General features: G+C 37.9%; 1 protein-coding gene across 9 annotated transcripts in view; it reads left to right on the forward strand.

The window, feature by feature from the left end:
• Positions 1-18,011, forward strand: part of PHF21A (PHD finger protein 21A) — a 133,769-nt gene that overhangs the window by 41,177 nt on the left and 74,581 nt on the right. For 5 of the 9 annotated variants that reach the window (XM_074824095.1, XM_074824088.1, XM_074824092.1 and 2 more), the window contains exons 4-5: positions 605-637; positions 2,761-2,847. In XM_074824095.1, coding sequence (XP_074680196.1) covers positions 605-637; positions 2,761-2,847 — 120 coding nt within the window. The remainder of the gene's footprint in view (positions 1-604; positions 638-2,760; positions 2,848-18,011) is intronic. The other 4 variants (XM_074824096.1, XM_074824093.1, XM_074824097.1 and 1 more) reach the window with 1 other exon arrangement.

Genomic DNA, 18,011 nt, shown 5'->3' on the forward strand with positions numbered 1-18,011 from the left:
CAGCTGCCTGAGGGAAGTGAAGGAGGAAGAATAGTGAATGGTAACCATCTGTCTGTTTTTTCCTTGGATGTGGAGGGCATCTCTTCTACAATGGTCTCAATCTCTCTCTGAGGGAGAAAAGTGGCAAAGATACTTCTGAACATGGGTCTTCCATGTGGTACCAGCCAAGCCAGCACACAGGCGGACCCTTAGTACTTGAAACATTCTGCTCTTGAATATACAAACAGCTTTTGTGCCCACAGTGGTTATCTGTGATTTGTGTTTCTTGTGACTGCAGGCAAAGAAGGCAGCAGTTCTAGAGGAGACACAGCGATTAGATTATTTTCCCCAGCTGGCTTAAATTGTCCTTAACAGGCTTCACTTGTTCAAGAGCTGTTTTAGGAGAATGAGCAAAAGTGGTGGCTTGGTGGTGGTAGTTTTACTATATTAATGAGAATGGGATTGGAAATTATATAATACTGGATTCCAGGCCTTGCCATTGAAATGCTGTAAACTGAATATTTTGCTTTTACAAAGGTTCTTCAGAAATGTCGAATTTTAAACTGTTCAACAAGATCCATAATGAAAATCTTCATTGTATTGTTGCATCTTTTTTTTTTCCTAGAAATTGGTTGCCCAAATGAAGCAAGATCCACAGGTAACTTTATTTTCATATTGCATTATTTACCTTTAAAAATACAGGAAATAACAATGCATGAAGCTTGGATATTTTAGATATTTCTTGATCATGTTCTTCCTTGCTAACACAGTGTTTAGAAGAAAACTATTGTGAACAAGTCTTTAAACAAAGACTTAGATTTAAAAAACAAAACTTTTGCCTTTATGGAGCCTTTTGCCTCATATTCTTAATAGTTTAATCCTGTGACTCTTGTGGTCTATGGTGCAGTTCAAAGATGCAGTAAGTTTCTGATTCTACTGGAAGCTGCTTTTTATAAAATCTGTTATTACTAGAATTTGCTTTTTTCTTTTTTGAGTGTGAGAAGGTTCGCAGTTGTACAAGAAGAGATAGGGTGTCCCATCCAAGAAATTTTATCCAAATAAAGAATGTAGTTTAAGGCTGTGTTCAGATTGCCTGTCCTAGGTATCCAATTTTAGCACTGTAGTGTCTAAAAAGTGGGCACTTGGCTCTAGGATGTTTCAGAGCTACTGAAGTTGGATAACTAGACTCCTTGCGTAGACAGCACAAGTCATCCCTTTCCCAATGACCTTGTAAGGAGACTGGGTTATCTTGTACAGCAGTTAAGCACTCCGTGTGTGTGCTGAATGGGGAGTTCTGTGGAGTTCTCTAACCAGTCTGAAATGTTGAGTAGAGGGGTAAAGGCAGCTCACTTGAGGCTTGCTATTAAGTGCTCCCATCCCCATACAATACTGAATGCCATGTAATATTCTGAGCATATATTTTTCTGAGCTCAGTGTGTTGGGAAGGCAGCTTTTTGTAACAGTCAAGTAGTTAGACCCCTGATGGGGAGGGATAAGCAGGAAGTAGGGTAGTATTGGAAACTCTGCTTTCTAGAGCTTCCTTATTCTGACGGGATTTGGGTATGGGCTGCTACTCTTACCTGTTGGGCAAGCCTGCTAATGATTACCCTGCAGAGCAGTTTGCTTTCAGTTCGTATCTGCTGAAAGCCAGGTCGTGCTGCAAGCAGCCATGCAAAGGTTCTGGACCCAGAAAGAGAAAACCTGGTCCCTGCTTCCAATGCTCTTACTGCATTTTTATCCCAGATTGTTAAGTGGAATCTAGAAGAAGGGAGGATGACTGCTCAATATCTGGTTTTGCTAAAATTCTGTGTATATTGGACAAGACTATTTACAAGCTGATAGTGCAATGCATTTCAAAATTATATGGAGGAATATAAAAATAGGGAAGTTGTCCTGAGCGTGAAGCTCCTGTAATGATATTAGTCCTGTGTTTTAATTTTTCCGTGTGGCACAGCAAACCTGCGTAATCTAGTGTAAAGAGTTTGCAACACAAATGAGAACAAAAAAAGTGGAAAGAGAGAAAAATGCAGGGAAGATTGCTTCCCTGTCACGTTTCTGCAGAGCTTCATAGTCTTTAAACTGAGGACAGATTTTTTTTTTTAAGTGGGAAAAAAATAGCCCTGGTAAAAAACTGTTTTCTGACTGTGTCTTTATAGTGATGCTTACAGCTTTCAAATCTTAAAGTGCTATTGTAAGCAAAGTGCTGATGCAAATCACATGCTAACGCAAATGTAATTCTCTTAAATACAGTCTAAGGCATAAACATACATAGAAAAGAAGACTCAGATATCTGTTTGCCTTCATTTGACATCTGTCAATTAAGATTTAATGGTTATGTTTGCTCTCCACAGTCAAATGTATGATAATGTCTTTACATAAGTAGCATAGGTGAGAATGCTTTAGGTAACATACCATAGCATGCTATTGTATACAATATGATACTGTTGTATTACATGTGAACGGACATTTCTTGTTTAATTTGTAAGCTTGATGAAATGTGCAAATGCGCTTTATAATGCAGTAAGCACTAATGGATGTTTTAATGAAATCTTCATTCCAAACTGGGTTGTCTGAGTGCTAGAAAGGTCCTCTGTTGTTGTTGCACTCAGTGACTTAAGTAAGGCTTTGTTGAGCCTCTTGAATTTTATTGGCTGTACATCCAGAGGTGCTGTATTTGTAGTGCAAACACTATGCAAAAAAACCAAACCAACAAACAAAGAAAAAAAAAACCCACCTTCCTGCTACTACTCTATGTTAACAAATGGAATATCTTTCTCACAGATATTTTTTCTTTCTAATCAGAACGCTGATTTGAAGAAACAGCTTCATGAACTTCAAGCCAAAATCACAGCTCTGAGTGAGAAACAGGTAGGGAAACAGAGATATATTTTTAACACCTCATTCTAAAGATGTCTCTCTTCCCAGCTTCCAAGAGAGCTGCTAAATTTTTAAGTGCAAAATAAGTGTGGGCAACCAGACATTTTGGGTTTTTATTTGATTTCTCAGCAAAAGATAGGATGAGTTATTGCAAGTCTATCAAACAAGCAAATAGTGTAATCAGTGAAAGCTATAACAATTTCTCTCGTGTTGAAACTAATGTTTTATATTAAGGGAGCTGGGAAAATGAATGAATTTTGTCACTTCCTTTATTATTATCTTGAAACTTATTCTAAACCAGACCATTCTGGTTTAGGCAAATCTTTAGATTTTCGTCTTAGTTGGTCCACACCCTACACATGGATGAGTATGCTGGAATTTTTCTTTGTGTCTAGACCAACTAAATTCATGTCAGTTATGGGTACCTAATAGACAATCTGGAAATTAGTTGTGTGTCTTTACCATGATAAATTACACCACAATTGTCTTGCATTTGCCATTTAGTAGGAATTCTCTTTGACAGGTCTAAAGTATGAGTAATAATTACAACTGAATGCTTAACAAAAATATTGTGGAACTTGAAGATGCATCTTGTAGGTAACTAGAAGAAAAATAAGTAATGCTGAGAGATCTACAAAACTTGTTCTCACTTACGTTTTTGTTTTAGAGCAACACACACAAAAAATCCTCATAGACAATTCTCCCCCCTGCCCCCAAACTAAACTGACTTAAGCAGTCCCTTAATTCTATTGCTATTGTGTCAATAATGGAACCAAGGTAGGTCAACAGATGACACCTTTGAAGAGGGGAAACTTGGTAGAACATGTGCATAGATAAGAATATAGTTCTGCATCGGTGTCACATCTCGATACCTGCATTCATCTGTTATCTGCGTGTATGCTGAGAATTACCTTTCCTGAGGACACGGGCAGACAGTGATTGACATTAATCTAGAAATTTTGTTTACTAAAAATTATAGTATGTTTTAGTAGTGGAACAGTGAGTCTAGGAAGGAACATGTAAGGATAATAAAGAAAATGATTTTTTAATGAGAATACTAATTCAACAAAAACTGAGGTTTTGCTGATGTGATGGCATGCCTCTCTTGAAGGTGATTTATTCTCTAAAACCAGCATGAGCCTCTGCATGTGGCTATGTCTCACAGCAAGCAGCTTCAGAATTCTCTGGTAAGCTCTGGAGGCCCATGGTAATTTCAAAATTAGCTTGCCTTGATGCCACGAAGCAAGTCATGTTGACTACCAGGTCACATGATCAGCAGGGATAGGCAGTGAGATAGCGAGTGGAAGGTAAGAAAGAAGTAATTATATCTTATTGTAACTTAAATTTGGATTCATAAACCTTTAAAGTTATGGTACAGAGTGGTCTATACTAACATCACCAGAAATGCAGCTGTATCTTTTCTGCTGAAAATTACAGCTCAAAGTACTAAAGTGCACTTGTTCATGCCATGGATGTGGGCTAAGTGTCCAAAAGACTTTGAAAAATGAGTTTCTGACTTAACTTCCACCACACAGCAAATACAGTCAATATGAAGTCACAGGTCCAGTTTCCTTCTTTGTATTTTTATGGGTTTGAAATAGAACAGTGAACTTCTCTGATTGCTGAAGTTTAAATATTTTGTTGTATCTACTACTGGACCACAGAGCTGCCAGTGTCCCAGATGATAGTGTTGTTAAAGTAGTATGGCTGCTAAAATGCAATGGTCATGGCAAATGTGAGTTCTAGGAAAAAAAAAACCCACAACTTTTCAGTGCAGGGAAATGCTCACTCTCTCTTATTGGTAGGAATCTGTTGTGTTCAACATCCGTGGCTTAGCAATGCAGAGTTGAGCAGTATTTTAGAGACTACAACAAAGCCCTTTTTTCTGTTCTCTTTAATTTTTCTTTAGGAAAAATAATTATTATCAGTTGTTTTATGGGGAGAATATTATCCAACAATTTAATTTTCACACAGCATGGAGAAATGTGCAGTTTTGCATAGTAAATAAATGCTTTACATCATGCAGTACATTTCTTAAGGAGGAGTGCGATGTGTTATCTGTACTCTTGTTTAGAGTGAGTAAGTAATCTTGATGTCTATCTGATGAGTAAACTCCGAGGGCCTAACTGCCCTAACTGTGGACAGTTATGGGAGGCATAATTGTCACTGTTTGATAAGCTTTTAATGAAGTGTGAAAAACAAAAGTTCCAGCTTGTGTGGTGTCCCTACTTGGAGACAATGGTGTGGAGCTGAGACCCTGGTGTTAGAGAGGCAGAATACTGCAAATATTTCTGACTTCTGAAATATTATGTCAGCCTAATTTACCCTTTTTCTTTGCTCTCTTATTTAATGAACTTGCATGAAGACTTGTGCAAGAACCAAGTCAGTGGTAGGTTAGCTAAAAGCTTTTAGCTGCTTTAAGACTTTTCTCCATTTCTGAAGCATTGTGAGAGTAGTGCCGACACTTGCTGCCAGTCGCTGCAGTGATTCATAGTGGCCTAGGTTTCTTGCTGAGAATTAATAATGACAGCTCTGTTCAGAAGTTTGTGAAATTGAAGAGATCTGGCAAAGTACAAAAAGAAAGCAAGTAGGCTGTGCAGCGTGCAGACTTAAACCTAAAGACATTTGTTAGCTGATGTGAGGTTGAACTTTTACAGCTTAAGGTATGTCATATATTCATATGTTTTTTTGAAAATGTGAAAGAGGTGAAAATAAACGCTTTGATTTTTTTTTCACCTGAGAGATGACGGAGCAATGTATGCTGATTGCGTTATCACGTGGAAGAAAAACTTCAAAAAGGGAAGAAACTTATTTGAAGATAATTTGCACTTAGAGGGCAGTAAACTTGAATCCTTCAGACTATTATTTTCCTCTGCTAGTCATCTTATGTTATTACCATGGAGTTCTAAACTGTGGTTACCTTATTTTTCTAATCTATGGGCCATAATGTGAATTCAGTTTAACTGTCTTGCTCCTCAGCTATAACTGTGAGTGCTGCAATTTGGAAACCCTGAATGCACTGGTTTTAAAACTGGCTTCCTCCTTCTTCCCCCACCCCTCTCTTCAATAAAAAGAAGTCAAGAGTAACTTTTCGCAAAACAATTTTAATTGCCGAATCTAAGCTTGGGTTGTAAGTACGAATTAATTCTTGCTGTGTAGCACTGTTTTTTTTATTACATTTTCACATCTTTGTAAGAAAGCTGTAGTCTTAGCACACTTTCTTTCACTTTGTATTCTATGATAGTGTCTTCCTTTGGCATTCTCTTTTGTAGACTTTTACCCTCACCTATCGCTACTCAGCTTTTGTCTGTTTTAAATAGACACCTTACAATAAAAAACATGAAGAATGTGTTCTTGAGTTTTTCCACGAGGAAGTTTACCAGTGTGTACTTTGGGGAGGTGGGGTGGAGATTGTTACCAGTGACGCTAGTGAAAGACTGAGGTAGATCAGGGCTAACATAAAGGAGCAGGAGGGATGTAATGTTGAAGTAACACCTATTTTCTGCTTCTTTCCCTCCATAGTTAATTAAAAAATTATAATATGATCTTGCAGATATATCATAATTGAGTATGTATCATAATACTACTTTTTTCCAGTGACGGGGAAAAGGTCATGCTTATTTGACTAAAGAAACGTAAAGAAGCGGGCAGCAAACAAATGCTTTTTAGGAATATCATGTCAAATTGTCAAATACAGAGGAATTTCTACACCTGTTCTTATCACAATTTCTTGGAAAAGTTGGAGCAACATTCTCTCTTAAATGTGGAAGAAAGCTTACAGAAAGAGTCTTTTGACCTTATGGTGAAAAGGTGATGGTGATAAGCATATAGTAAAGAAATTGCATGGCTCTTTCTGCTATATTTGAAAATAAAATGAAAATGTCTCTTATTGTAGTTGCAGTGAAATTAATTGAATCTTCAAGAAAACAGTCTTGTGAAAACTAGACTTGTAATACATTTGCCTTTGACATGGAAAGAATAAAGTGTGGATCCCTTTGTTACTTTGATTTCTCAAGAGCTGTATACACTTGTAGGAAAAAGTACTCAAACATAGTTGTTAGCATAGGGATACTTGTGGTTTTATTTTTTGTGGGGGAAAAAGTTTAACATACTTTGAAGAGCAGGTGAAACTAGAATATAATCAGAAAAAATGCACACTATAAAAACAAGATTATCTCTATTATAGGTAAATCTAGTGACTTTTGCTTGTATTTAAAGCTTACAGCAAATTGAAGTAGTTGAGGTTATTCTAAATCGTGTATGTTCAGAGTGAGTCTCGTTTTAACCTTGCCACTAAATAGCAAGTAATGGGAAAGGGGATTGGGGGGGATTTAAAGAATAGTAGTGTAATTTAACTATGGTTTTGTATAGTTGAAGAAATGTAAACGTGTGGTTTAGACTGACAAAGGAAACTTGTTATTTAAGTCTTCAAAAACTGTCAGGAATAGGTTTTAGCATTAATGTTGCTATATTTATTACAGGTACCATAACTGAGTAATGAAAAGATTGGTAATGTGCATAAATTCATCCTGTGAGACTGTTCTTCTTGAACGCTTGTCAATCATAGTAAAGGTGAATCTTTATGGAGGCTTTTTGAACACATTATCAGAAAATTGTACCCAAAACGTGTTCCATCATATTCTGTAAAGAGGAAAGGAGGTGTTATGGTGAGAGGAAAGTAAGTGCAAAACTGGGTACAGTTAACAGGCAAAAAAAGAGTGCTTCGAAATGCTTCTGCATAAGAAGGTAGGCAAGATATGCCTGTGTGTTGTAGATACACCTAATAAATACCATGAGAACTTTAGGGCTCAAAATCTGAAAATAAATAATGAAGTCACTCACTTCTCCTGCCAGTTTTGTCTGGAGTTTCTAATCCCTCCTTTCCCCAAGATCCATCAAGGGCATATTAAAATGCCAGTTATTCTGTCAGTAATGGAGGAAGTGTGCAAATATGCCATATAAATGTGTAGTAACTAACAACTTGAGGCAGGTGATGCTTAGTTTCAGTTCCAGTTGTTTATCCGGAACTGTATGTACTACCTATCTTTTTTAAGTAAATGGCATGAATGATAAAGATATGCTAATTTTCATGTAACTGCAAGCATCCATTTATGCCAACTGTTTATAAAGCAGTCTTAAAATATATGACAAATAATTTTGCACCCTCCCAGAGTTTGGTTTAATAATGCAACCCTGTAGTGATACACTTAGCTCTGCCTCCTCCCATAACTGACTATTTGTAGATTTCTTTCTTAGGCAATTTGAATTAGTCACTCATTTTTCCTGTCAAAAAGATACTGGTCTATCAGGATGTAAGGAGAAGTTAACTGCCTCTGTGAATTGTTGGACCTTTTCGAACCCTCTGATCAGTGTGAACAGCACCTGTTCAGAAGGTGAATGTTTGTTTGAGAAATCTGCATGAACTTACTATTTTAATCTTTGGTATTTATTTAATTTGCATCCAAATATTATGTGAAAATGTGAATATAATGACTTCTCATTAAGTTATCATCTTCCATATTCTCAAGATACAGTGGCTGAAGCAAATTTTGAATGTTGTACAGATGATTGTAGATAGGCAGAGTACATGCGTCTCTCCCTGCTGCCTCTTTTGCCCTGAACTCTTCTGCAAAACTGATGTTATAATCATTTGCATGTAACTGAAATATTGCTAAGCTTTCTCAGACCTTTTGTAATGCTTAAATCATGATTAAACCCATACTGGCATCTAAACTTGGATTTCTCATTCTTCTCTTAATGTAGCTCCACCTAGACTTCTCAGTGTTGGTTTGTGAACTTAATTTTTGCATATCTAATGTACATTAGCACCAGAGTAACTTAATTTAGGAAATGCAAGTGACCATTTTATGATGTCATTAAAAAGAAGAAAAGCCCTTCGCACCTTCCCCCTGCTACCCTTCCTTTAGCACTGATTTTCTGGCTCAACTTTTAATTTTTGAGTTCATGCTGTATTTTAGCCAAATTTGGATGCAGCTGGAGAACTTTTTTAATTGAACCTAGTTGAATACATCTTTCATCTTCATAGAAGCCAGGAGGGCATAACTCCAAAATAGCCTGCCCTGCTTGAAAATCAACATTGTAGACAGAAAACGGGCAGTTAAACTACAGTATTTCCTTGAAAATCCCCTACTGATGGTGAGAGCTGGTTATTAGGTGCTCCTGCATGTTTTGACTTGCTGGATAACCACACACATCAGTAGTTATTTCAAGGCCTACTATTCCCTTTTCCCTTTTATACTTGGAGGAAAGACAGGCAAAACATCAGATTGTGATAACTGAGGTTTCACATGTTTTGTATAGCACCCTTAAAGGCATCTTAGTTGGAGGCTGGGAAAAGGGATTAAATCTACTAATGAATTTTTAGAAGTGAAAAAGGATTAAATAGCCCATTCTGCTCTGTTCTGCATGCCTTAGTAGAACAACCTCACGGCCACAGAAACAGTGTTTTGATTTATCCAAATGTTTTAGAAGGGGAATCAAATCCAGGGATCTGCTTTTCAGAGCCTTATGGATCTTTAGCTCCTATTGGAGTTGGTTGGTCCCCAGCTATTCTGAAAATGTGTTGAATTTTGGAAGGGAGAAGTGTGAAAGACAGCATGTCTAATGCTTAGAATACAGGCAAAAACTTGTTTTTGCTGTTTGTTCTCTGGTGCCTAGTACTTGATTTGAAAATAAGCCACTTCCTGAGATTGTGCTTTTTTTGCACTGAGTGACTGAATGTAGTACAGCGATGGGCTAAAATATTTTATTAGTGAAGATTATCTTATTTAATGGTACTATGCAAAAAACAAGACTAACTAGGGTAGTCAGCGTTAGGTGGCAATTTTCCATTGGTGGGTTACATGTTACACCCTCACAGTGCATTGTGGAACCATTTAGTTCAGCTCCTCATCCTTATTTTTGAAAAGAACTGAGGTGAATGTAATACATTGCATTGCTTCTATAGTGCCAGTTTGGAATTGGTTTCTCTTAATTGTACTGGCCTTTGCAGGTGGGCTGGTGGTCCTTTGTGGTGAACACTGACAAATAAAGAGGAAATATGCCTTTCTGGAAGTGATTTAGAGGGAAGATGACATACTAAGGAAGCATGAGAGGGCCAAATGCATGTACAAAAAAGTTTATTTTAGAGGTTGACTTTTCTATTTGAATAAATGTTATCTGCCCTTATTGCTCACTGTGAGGTTTTTTTCTCATTTTATTGTGGAGACTGTGATAGGCTTGGGCCTTGAAGAGGTTAAAGAGAGAACAAACCTTAAGAGTTAAAAGGTAAGAATGCCCTTAATGGGGTTTCACTAAATCTCTGTGCTTTCTTTTCTATATTGACACTGTTGTAGGGAGAGAATGCAGTCTTCGTTCTTAGGAAACATTGGTGTCTTCCACCCCTCGCCTTACGCGAGTCACATATTTAATAATTGTCATTAAAATCCCCGTTAATTGCACAAGTCCCTATTCACACACTTGACTCACATCAGCACAAAACCAAACCAAAAGCTTCCCCACATTAAAATAAAAGTAACATTATCACAATACCGATGCAAAACCCACCCCTCATCCCTCTACCACAATTACAACAGAAACTCCCATGATCGTCCCAGTAACAGGGTTCAGTCCGCGTTTTGCCTGTTACCTCTCCCAATTACTATCCTTATCTTCTCACATTGCTCTGCCCCACATTGGGTGCCACAAGGAACCACTGAAATTACACCTGGTATGCATTTTCTGCCCATAGAAGTAATTAAGACTGATTTATTTTCTTCAAATGTGGGTCAAGTTAATGTGAATTCTGCTATCTGTGGGCATTATATATAGTCCGTTTCAATATTGTACTCATTTCTGGGTTAACTTTTAAAATACTTGTTCTGACTTTTAGATACTCCAAAAAGTGTATACTCTCTTTAGAGCAACTTTTCCCCTGCTGTTGCATTGCAATAACTAGTTAACACAGACACCTGACGGGGTGTCAGGGAAGATAGGTAATGGTAGAGGCCTGATAGCGTGTAGGTTTTCTTGGTGTGTTTTTTGTTACGTTCATTATTCTCTGAGCTTTTCTTACTTACTCGTTCATGCTAAATCTGTCAAAATTGGTATTGATGTGCAAGGTGTCTTTCTCAACTTTCCCCCCCGCCCCCCCTTATTGTAAGTAACAGGTAGATTTAGGCAGTGGCGTGTGTAGAATTTTGATGGAAATTTTGCTGGAATGAAGTTTGAGTTACTGTGGGGATCAGTAGAGAGGTGGAGAGACAGTACTTCCCAGGAGGCAATTCAGACAAGGGAACCTAATTCTTACCATTCTGTGTCACCTTTGTGAGGGCCCACCCCTCACTCTACTGACTATAGCAAACTTGTTAGGCTTCAGCCAACTCCTGTGAGTTCATTACCTGTTTTCCCTACAACATTTATTTAATGTGTTCTATGGAAAAGAATTATTCTTCTATTCTTTCTTGTTTTAACAGCAAGAAATTCTAAGTGTCGTCTTCCAGCAGGCTTTTGAAAGCTAGCCGGGAGAAGGCTCTTGAGTTGTGATGAGCATTTCTTATTTGTCTTGTAAAATCCCTTCAAGGTTAGGTGAGGTGAGTTAGTAACAGTTAAGTAGTTGTAATTCCTTTTTTTTTTTTTCCCTCTTCTTTCTCAAGATTTCCTCAGTAAAGTGTTGACAGTGTGTCATAGTAAATGGACACTAGTGTGTAAAAGAGTTGGACCCAGGCTGCCCTATGAAGCAAGGAGAAATGAGCCAGCTTTTTCCTTACCCAAAAAGTAAAACCTCAGTGATGATGTTTGTACTGCTTATAGAAGGCAGAACTTGTTTACCCTATTTTCCCTTTAAAAATAAACAGAGAAAAATTGCATGGGAACTCTAATATGTGATGTGAATTTTTGAGACGTATGCTGTAGAGCTGCTTAATATCCTGCAGAACAGCAAGTGGCTCTTCTTTTATTTTAGACCTCTGAAAATTTGAATACTTGGCAGTATTTAAGCCTGTAGAGTCTTGCTCCATATCCATGCACACTCTTTATAAATTGCTTCATTTTTGTTCTAGTATGGCAGCTTTTCAGAGCAGTGCTTTGTCCTTTAGAGTTGCGGCCAGCCCAGAGCAGTGTGGAAGTGCCTGATTGTCAGCAGCTTTTTAGTGTCAAAAGCTCCACACACACCTTTGGGCTGGTAACAAATGCTTCAGCCATCAGCTTGGACAAAACTATGTTCTCGAATTCTCCAACTCATTCTGAATTTTGTCATATATCTCAAGAAACAGAAATACCGCATTCTCAGAGTAAATCATTTGGGGGAAACAGTTTTACAGGAGCCCAGAACGCTAAGCTCCTAACATTTGTCTGCTGGGCAGTTAAAATTGTGTGGCCTAAAGATACTATGTTCTCTGTTTGGAACTTGGAAACAGAAGAAACTTTTCAATTTCTATGCTTTTTCAAATAACACTGACTTGCTGTCTGTCCAAGATTCAGTTCTACCTGCCATGTAAAAACTACTTTCTGAACATCTTGTCTTCTGTAATATGCAAGAATCCTGCACTTGAAGGTTGGTTTGATAGGTATTTCTTCCATACAGTGAGACTCTTCAGAAATGAGTTATTGGGATGCTTTAGTGCATCAAAATGGTCCACTTCAAATCGATGAAAAGCAGCAAAATCTTTCTAAATGTTAGAATTTCTTCAGCTACCAGACTAGGAGTGGTGCTTTAATATCTTATGGGGAAATGGGTATTATATAAAAGTGTCAAATAATTCTGTTGTTTAGAGAACTGAATATTATCCTCTTCTTTTGAACTTCTACCCTATTATTTGGTTACTTACCAAGGTACTGTCATTTGGGACAAAAATGAATTTTAGGTCTTAACATAGCTTTAGGAACCTCGGAAGTTACTGTGTAAAGGATTTTGGTGCATGATACAGTGCTGAAGTGCAGAAGATTCATTTTAATCAGATACTAGGCTTCTTTTTCAAAAGCACATGAGACTAATTTATATTTATAGATACAGACAGAAATGATTTGAAAGATTTTGTCTTTAAATGTAACTTAGTGTATGTTAATTTCCCTTAAATATTCACTTAGACATGACTATCACAAAGTAGATTTGGAGTTTATAACAGTTTTCGTTATGGAGAACTGGTGAGAGACTTGATAATTTCTCCCAAATTACTTTTAAATGCATTCAAGTAGTTGTGTAGCATTTATGTGACAGAGTTTCAACAGTCAAGAATGAAATTTCTGCAAAGGTCTTAATTTTTGAGCAAAATACAGTTAGATGAGAAATGCAGACACTACAAATTCAGTTTTGATCTGTTAATGGAAAGATATTTTTGAGAGGATTTTTAGTTACGATATGAAGTTGCATCTTTAGGAGCTATTATGAGTTTGTAGATCACTTTGGATACTTGAATATTCTCTGCACCTTGGACTTTATCACTATGTGCATCTCCTGTTAACAGGAGTGTTGGGTCAGGCCCTCAGTGAGCATCAATTCAGATTCTAAAATCCAAGGAATCCTATGGCTCAAGTCCAGTTAACTTAATATAAAGCCATTTTAATTTTTACCTTTGTCTCTATTCTTCTTAGTAATCTGAAGGTCTTTAAATTCCACTTACACAGAGAACTATAATGAGAAAACTCTTCAAGAACTCATAGAAAGCAACGCTTAGAATGCAAACGTCTCTGGGCACTGCAGGAGTCAAGCAGACACACCAAGTGCAGGCAAGCAAGATGGTCTGTCGGGCAAGCTAGCCTGCGAGCTGGACAGATCTGCAAGCAGAGTGTTTTTTTGAGGTCATCAAAAATTGCTAGATGTAACGTCAGTCATAAAACTAAAGCACTTAAAAGAGAGGAAATAAATAGAAACAGCTATGCTACCTGGGTTTACCTTACTGATGCTCTACAACACGTTTTTCCTGGATAAACCAGGTAAAAACACAGCTGATAGTTTTGTTGTGTGTGTGTTTTTGTAGTTAATGCCAAATGCTTTGCGTTTATCCTTTGCATTAGGAAGGTGCATTACGGTAATATAAAAATGTGCCAGGCTCTGTATCCCTAAACCTGAATTTTTCTAACAAGAACAGAGGCAATAATCAAAGTGTTAAGTAAGATGACCCTGCAGCAGCAGGGGTGTGGCACAACGTGGGACACTAATACAGAGTACCTGCTTATTTTTATGTGGCAACATCACCTTGGGCGGCAGTAGGGCACTTCTAGGTTTAACTCTATGTATAATATGCTGGATTTGTATTCAAATAGTAAGAGGCAGTTATTGTCCTCATGTTCAGGAAGAAAGCTTATAACCTGAAATATTGCATTGTTTTTATTCTCTTTTTTAGTTCTGAATATAAATGCTACTTTTATACTAAATTCCTTCAGAACAAGAGTTAGTGTTTATTAGGCTTGTACATCCTCTATGATAATCAGGCATGCTCTCAAAGCACTGGTGCTAGTGTACAGTGCATATTAAGTAATCTATGTAGCCCTTTTAGAAAGTAAAGGGTAGATAAACAGGTTTTGCCCTTTTCTCTTTCTTTATCCTGCTTATCTCTTTTCACTGTATTAAGTGATGTAAACACTTTTTATTCCATTATTTCATAATGGGTTTTACATCATTTGGATTTAGCTATTGGAATTTTAATTGACTATTGGAAGTTTAATTTGGAATTAAACTTGATGTACTTCTCAGAATAATCTTTGTGGGTTCCAAATTATTCAAAAGTTGCTTGAATGAAAATCGCTGATCATTCAAAGCCTTGCAGGTGATAGAATCTCCTTCTCCTTCATAGTTCACTTATAACTTTGAATGGTAGACGTTTTAAAGTATATATAGTTAGTCTATCCAGGAATGTGTCTTTCGAACAGTATGTGTGTTACAGCATTTAGCAGATTGTTAGCTTGCTTTCTGACCTCGCCTGAGTTAGCAGTAGACCCATGTGACTGACACACATAGTCGTTTTGAGCCTTAGCTTTCAAAAATATTTTAATGGGTCAGATGTCTCCAAAATTTCATTACATCCTTTATTTGCCTTTAAAATATTAATGATCTGCTCATGCAATATGCTGATTAAGACTAGAAAATGCTGAGACAAAAAGTTCATTTTACCACTTCTGATACTCAGGGTTTCTCTGTGTTTAGTTACATGTCTCAAACCATATTAAATATTCTAAGACCTCCTGAGTTCAAGTCTCTTCCTTGAAAAGACAAGGTTTGACTAGATGGTTACATAATCTCTCATAAACTTCTGTATGAGAGCAGAAATGGGTTGTGGACTTAAACTTGACTCCAGTCTGAGGCATGCAGGGGACTGGGTGGTATTTTCTTGTTTTATTTTTTTATTACAGTTGTACCTATAACCCACAGGATAGAGCGTCTGTGCTCTCATGGACTGGCTGGCATAACTAGTAAATGTGTGAAAACAGAGCCCTTGCCCCCTCCCCACCTAATATTTTGAAAATTAGTTGTATAAATTTTTATAAAGTTAAATTTTCCTCTAACAGTGTCTAATAACAGCATCAAATTTTAAGGCCACACAGAAATGCTGGGCACTGTAATAATCTTAGACTCACTTGGTAAAACTCTACATTAAGACTTGGTGTCGTTACTGTTGCGTCAGGCTGAAAGATGAATGCAATTAACTTGGACCAGAACAGGGACAGGAGTTTCTGAACCAAAACCAAGAGGAAGGCAGGACTGCAGAGGTTCTGGGGGAAGCCCTGTTAGCAGCCGGTTCTGAGGAGAAAGCTTGCGCTAAGGTTGATGTTGTGTTATTGGGGTATTTCTTCTTACCAGCAGGTTTGTGCATGGGCTATGTGTACCTCTGAAGATTTGGTAGGAGCTTGGCCTGTTCTCAGATGGTCTTTGTCTGCCTTACTGGGGCTGGGTGGGAAGAGGCAGTTTGTATCTCTGACTGTAGCTTACTCTCCCGTATTGAAGAAGTCATGACATAAGATGTTTATTGATGCCAAGAGAAAAGTTTGCTTCTGGTGCATGGATTCCGGTTATAAAAGCAGTTGCACCCAAAAGAACCTTAAACTCTTCTGAACAGTTGCAGTCCTGTTTGTCCATCTAATCTCTATTTGCTCAGTGCTTCCCAGTGTCCATTACTGCTTTCATACCTGCTTTTAAGGGAAGCTAACTGGGCCATGTGTTTACCTCATCCCTACTCAGACTGTTGCTATTCCCTGGAGATGAAGCCCTTTTTGCAGCCCGCTTATTGTTTCTGGAGGTCAGCAAAGAGGAGAAACTGCAGAGAGAGGAGTGGGATGCGTCACCTGAAAGGATGGTGCAGCTTGCGCGTATCCTGTTTGTTCTGATGTACACTGCGGCGGCTCGCAACTGTGTAATGTCCCCAAAGCAGGGCTGTGCTTTCCATGTGCTGGGAAAGCTGCAAAGACAGTAGGCATCGAATGTAGTGTCATAAGAAATAAAAATTGCCTATTATAAGGCTTTAGGTAATTTAATGTTTGCATTTAAACTGCTTTGGTACAGAGTCAAATTAAGTTCTATAGAAAGAAAGGTAATAAGAAAATATCTTTAAAAGTAATCTTTTTTCGACAGTGCATTCTGTTACCTTGCCTGCCTTAAAAATTACAGGTTGTTTTGCAGTCTTTTATTTTGTAGGGCTGAACGCATTTCAGTAAATCATTTAATTGCTGTGTGGCATACAATTTATAGAAAGAGTTAATCCCTGTCTGTGTTGCCTATTATAAAAGATAAACATTTCTTTAAGAAGCTTTTTTGCTTTTATTTTTGCAATAGGCCTGTGGTAACTCAGACTAGAGAAGTACCTGCTTTTTAAATAAATGTTCATCTTCTACTAAAAATACCCCCAAAACCTGCTTTTTAAAAACTGGTATCTTCTTTGTCTTTTCCTAATGGTACTTGAAAGACCATAAGCAGGTTGCTGAAGAAATATCTACCCAAGAACACCCTGTGGTTGGGCTGCTGATAACACTTTGTAGTGTCATTATCTGGAGTTACTGAAGCACTGTGCAGGAGTGAGTAAAGTCAGGTTGCACTTCTTTACTCTGTCTTACCTCTGGAACCAGTGGTTTCAGCGCTGTGCTTCCAAGGCACCAAATTCACTATGTTTCAGAGGTAAAACTGAGTTAGGATCCCATACCTTGTGGTTTTGTAGGTTGGGATTATATGGCCACTTCGATTAAGCTTCAAATTAGACTGCTGCTGTGAAAGTAGTGACATGCCAGCCTACCTGGTCTAACTGCTTACTCTGTCCATCTCTTGTGCCAGAACTAGTGCTCATGTTGCTGTGCAGTAACTGGAGTCAAAAAGTTGTCTGGCTGAAGACTAACTCAGATGTGCTAGTTTTTGAGCAGGATCCAGTTTGCTCACTTGGCTTGTGTGCAGTTGAACGAACGCTGCTTTTGGCATAAGGGAAGTGGCAGAAAGGAAGGACTGAAACAAAGGAGGGGTGAAACAGCTTTTCATTTGACAGCTGCCTGAATTTATCCTGGACTAAACAGCTGTGTAACCACAGTTTTGAACCCAGTCTGTGGCTTGGTAGCCTCCTCTTTCAGGGATGCAGTTACAGTAGATGTACCTGCAGCTGCTGAATGGCAGAAAGGAAGGCAGGCTGTGTCTGTCTTGCTTCTTCCACTGGAATAGCTAATTCACACATAGCCCTGTGCGTGAAGCAGGCAGAACACATGTGACTACACCAGAATGACTGGGATTTAAGTGTAGAGGTTGAAGGTTGTTGCAGTTGCACCTGGAAGATCTCTGTTAAAGCGTTGCATCTTGTTTGTCACCACTGATAGTTATTTTCAGCATAACCTAACACAAGAAGTATGAAGATGAAGCACAAAGAAATCTAAAATGGTTCTTGAGTGTTCTTACAAGAACTGAATTTGAACAACTTGAGTTGTACATAGGAAGAACAGCTGAGAAGGTTTTTTGGAAGCTGTTTGGCAGCGGAGAGCAACCTGAATTCTAAGGCATTATGGTTTTGTTTAGCAAATTTCAAACTGAATTACTCAGAGACAGAACTTTTAAATTCTGCCCAGGAACTTATGTTGCAAGTCCTGAGTGTTTCAGTATAAATCATGCACACTGTCAGAAAGCAACAAGGTGTCTTTGAAATCTCATACAATCAAAGCCTTTGTTCATGTGTTAATATCTGTCCTTGAAT

The sequence above is a fragment of the Strix aluco genome, chromosome 4 (assembly GCF_031877795.1).
Source record: "Strix aluco isolate bStrAlu1 chromosome 4, bStrAlu1.hap1, whole genome shotgun sequence".
NCBI lineage: Eukaryota > Metazoa > Chordata > Aves > Strigiformes > Strigidae > Strix > Strix aluco.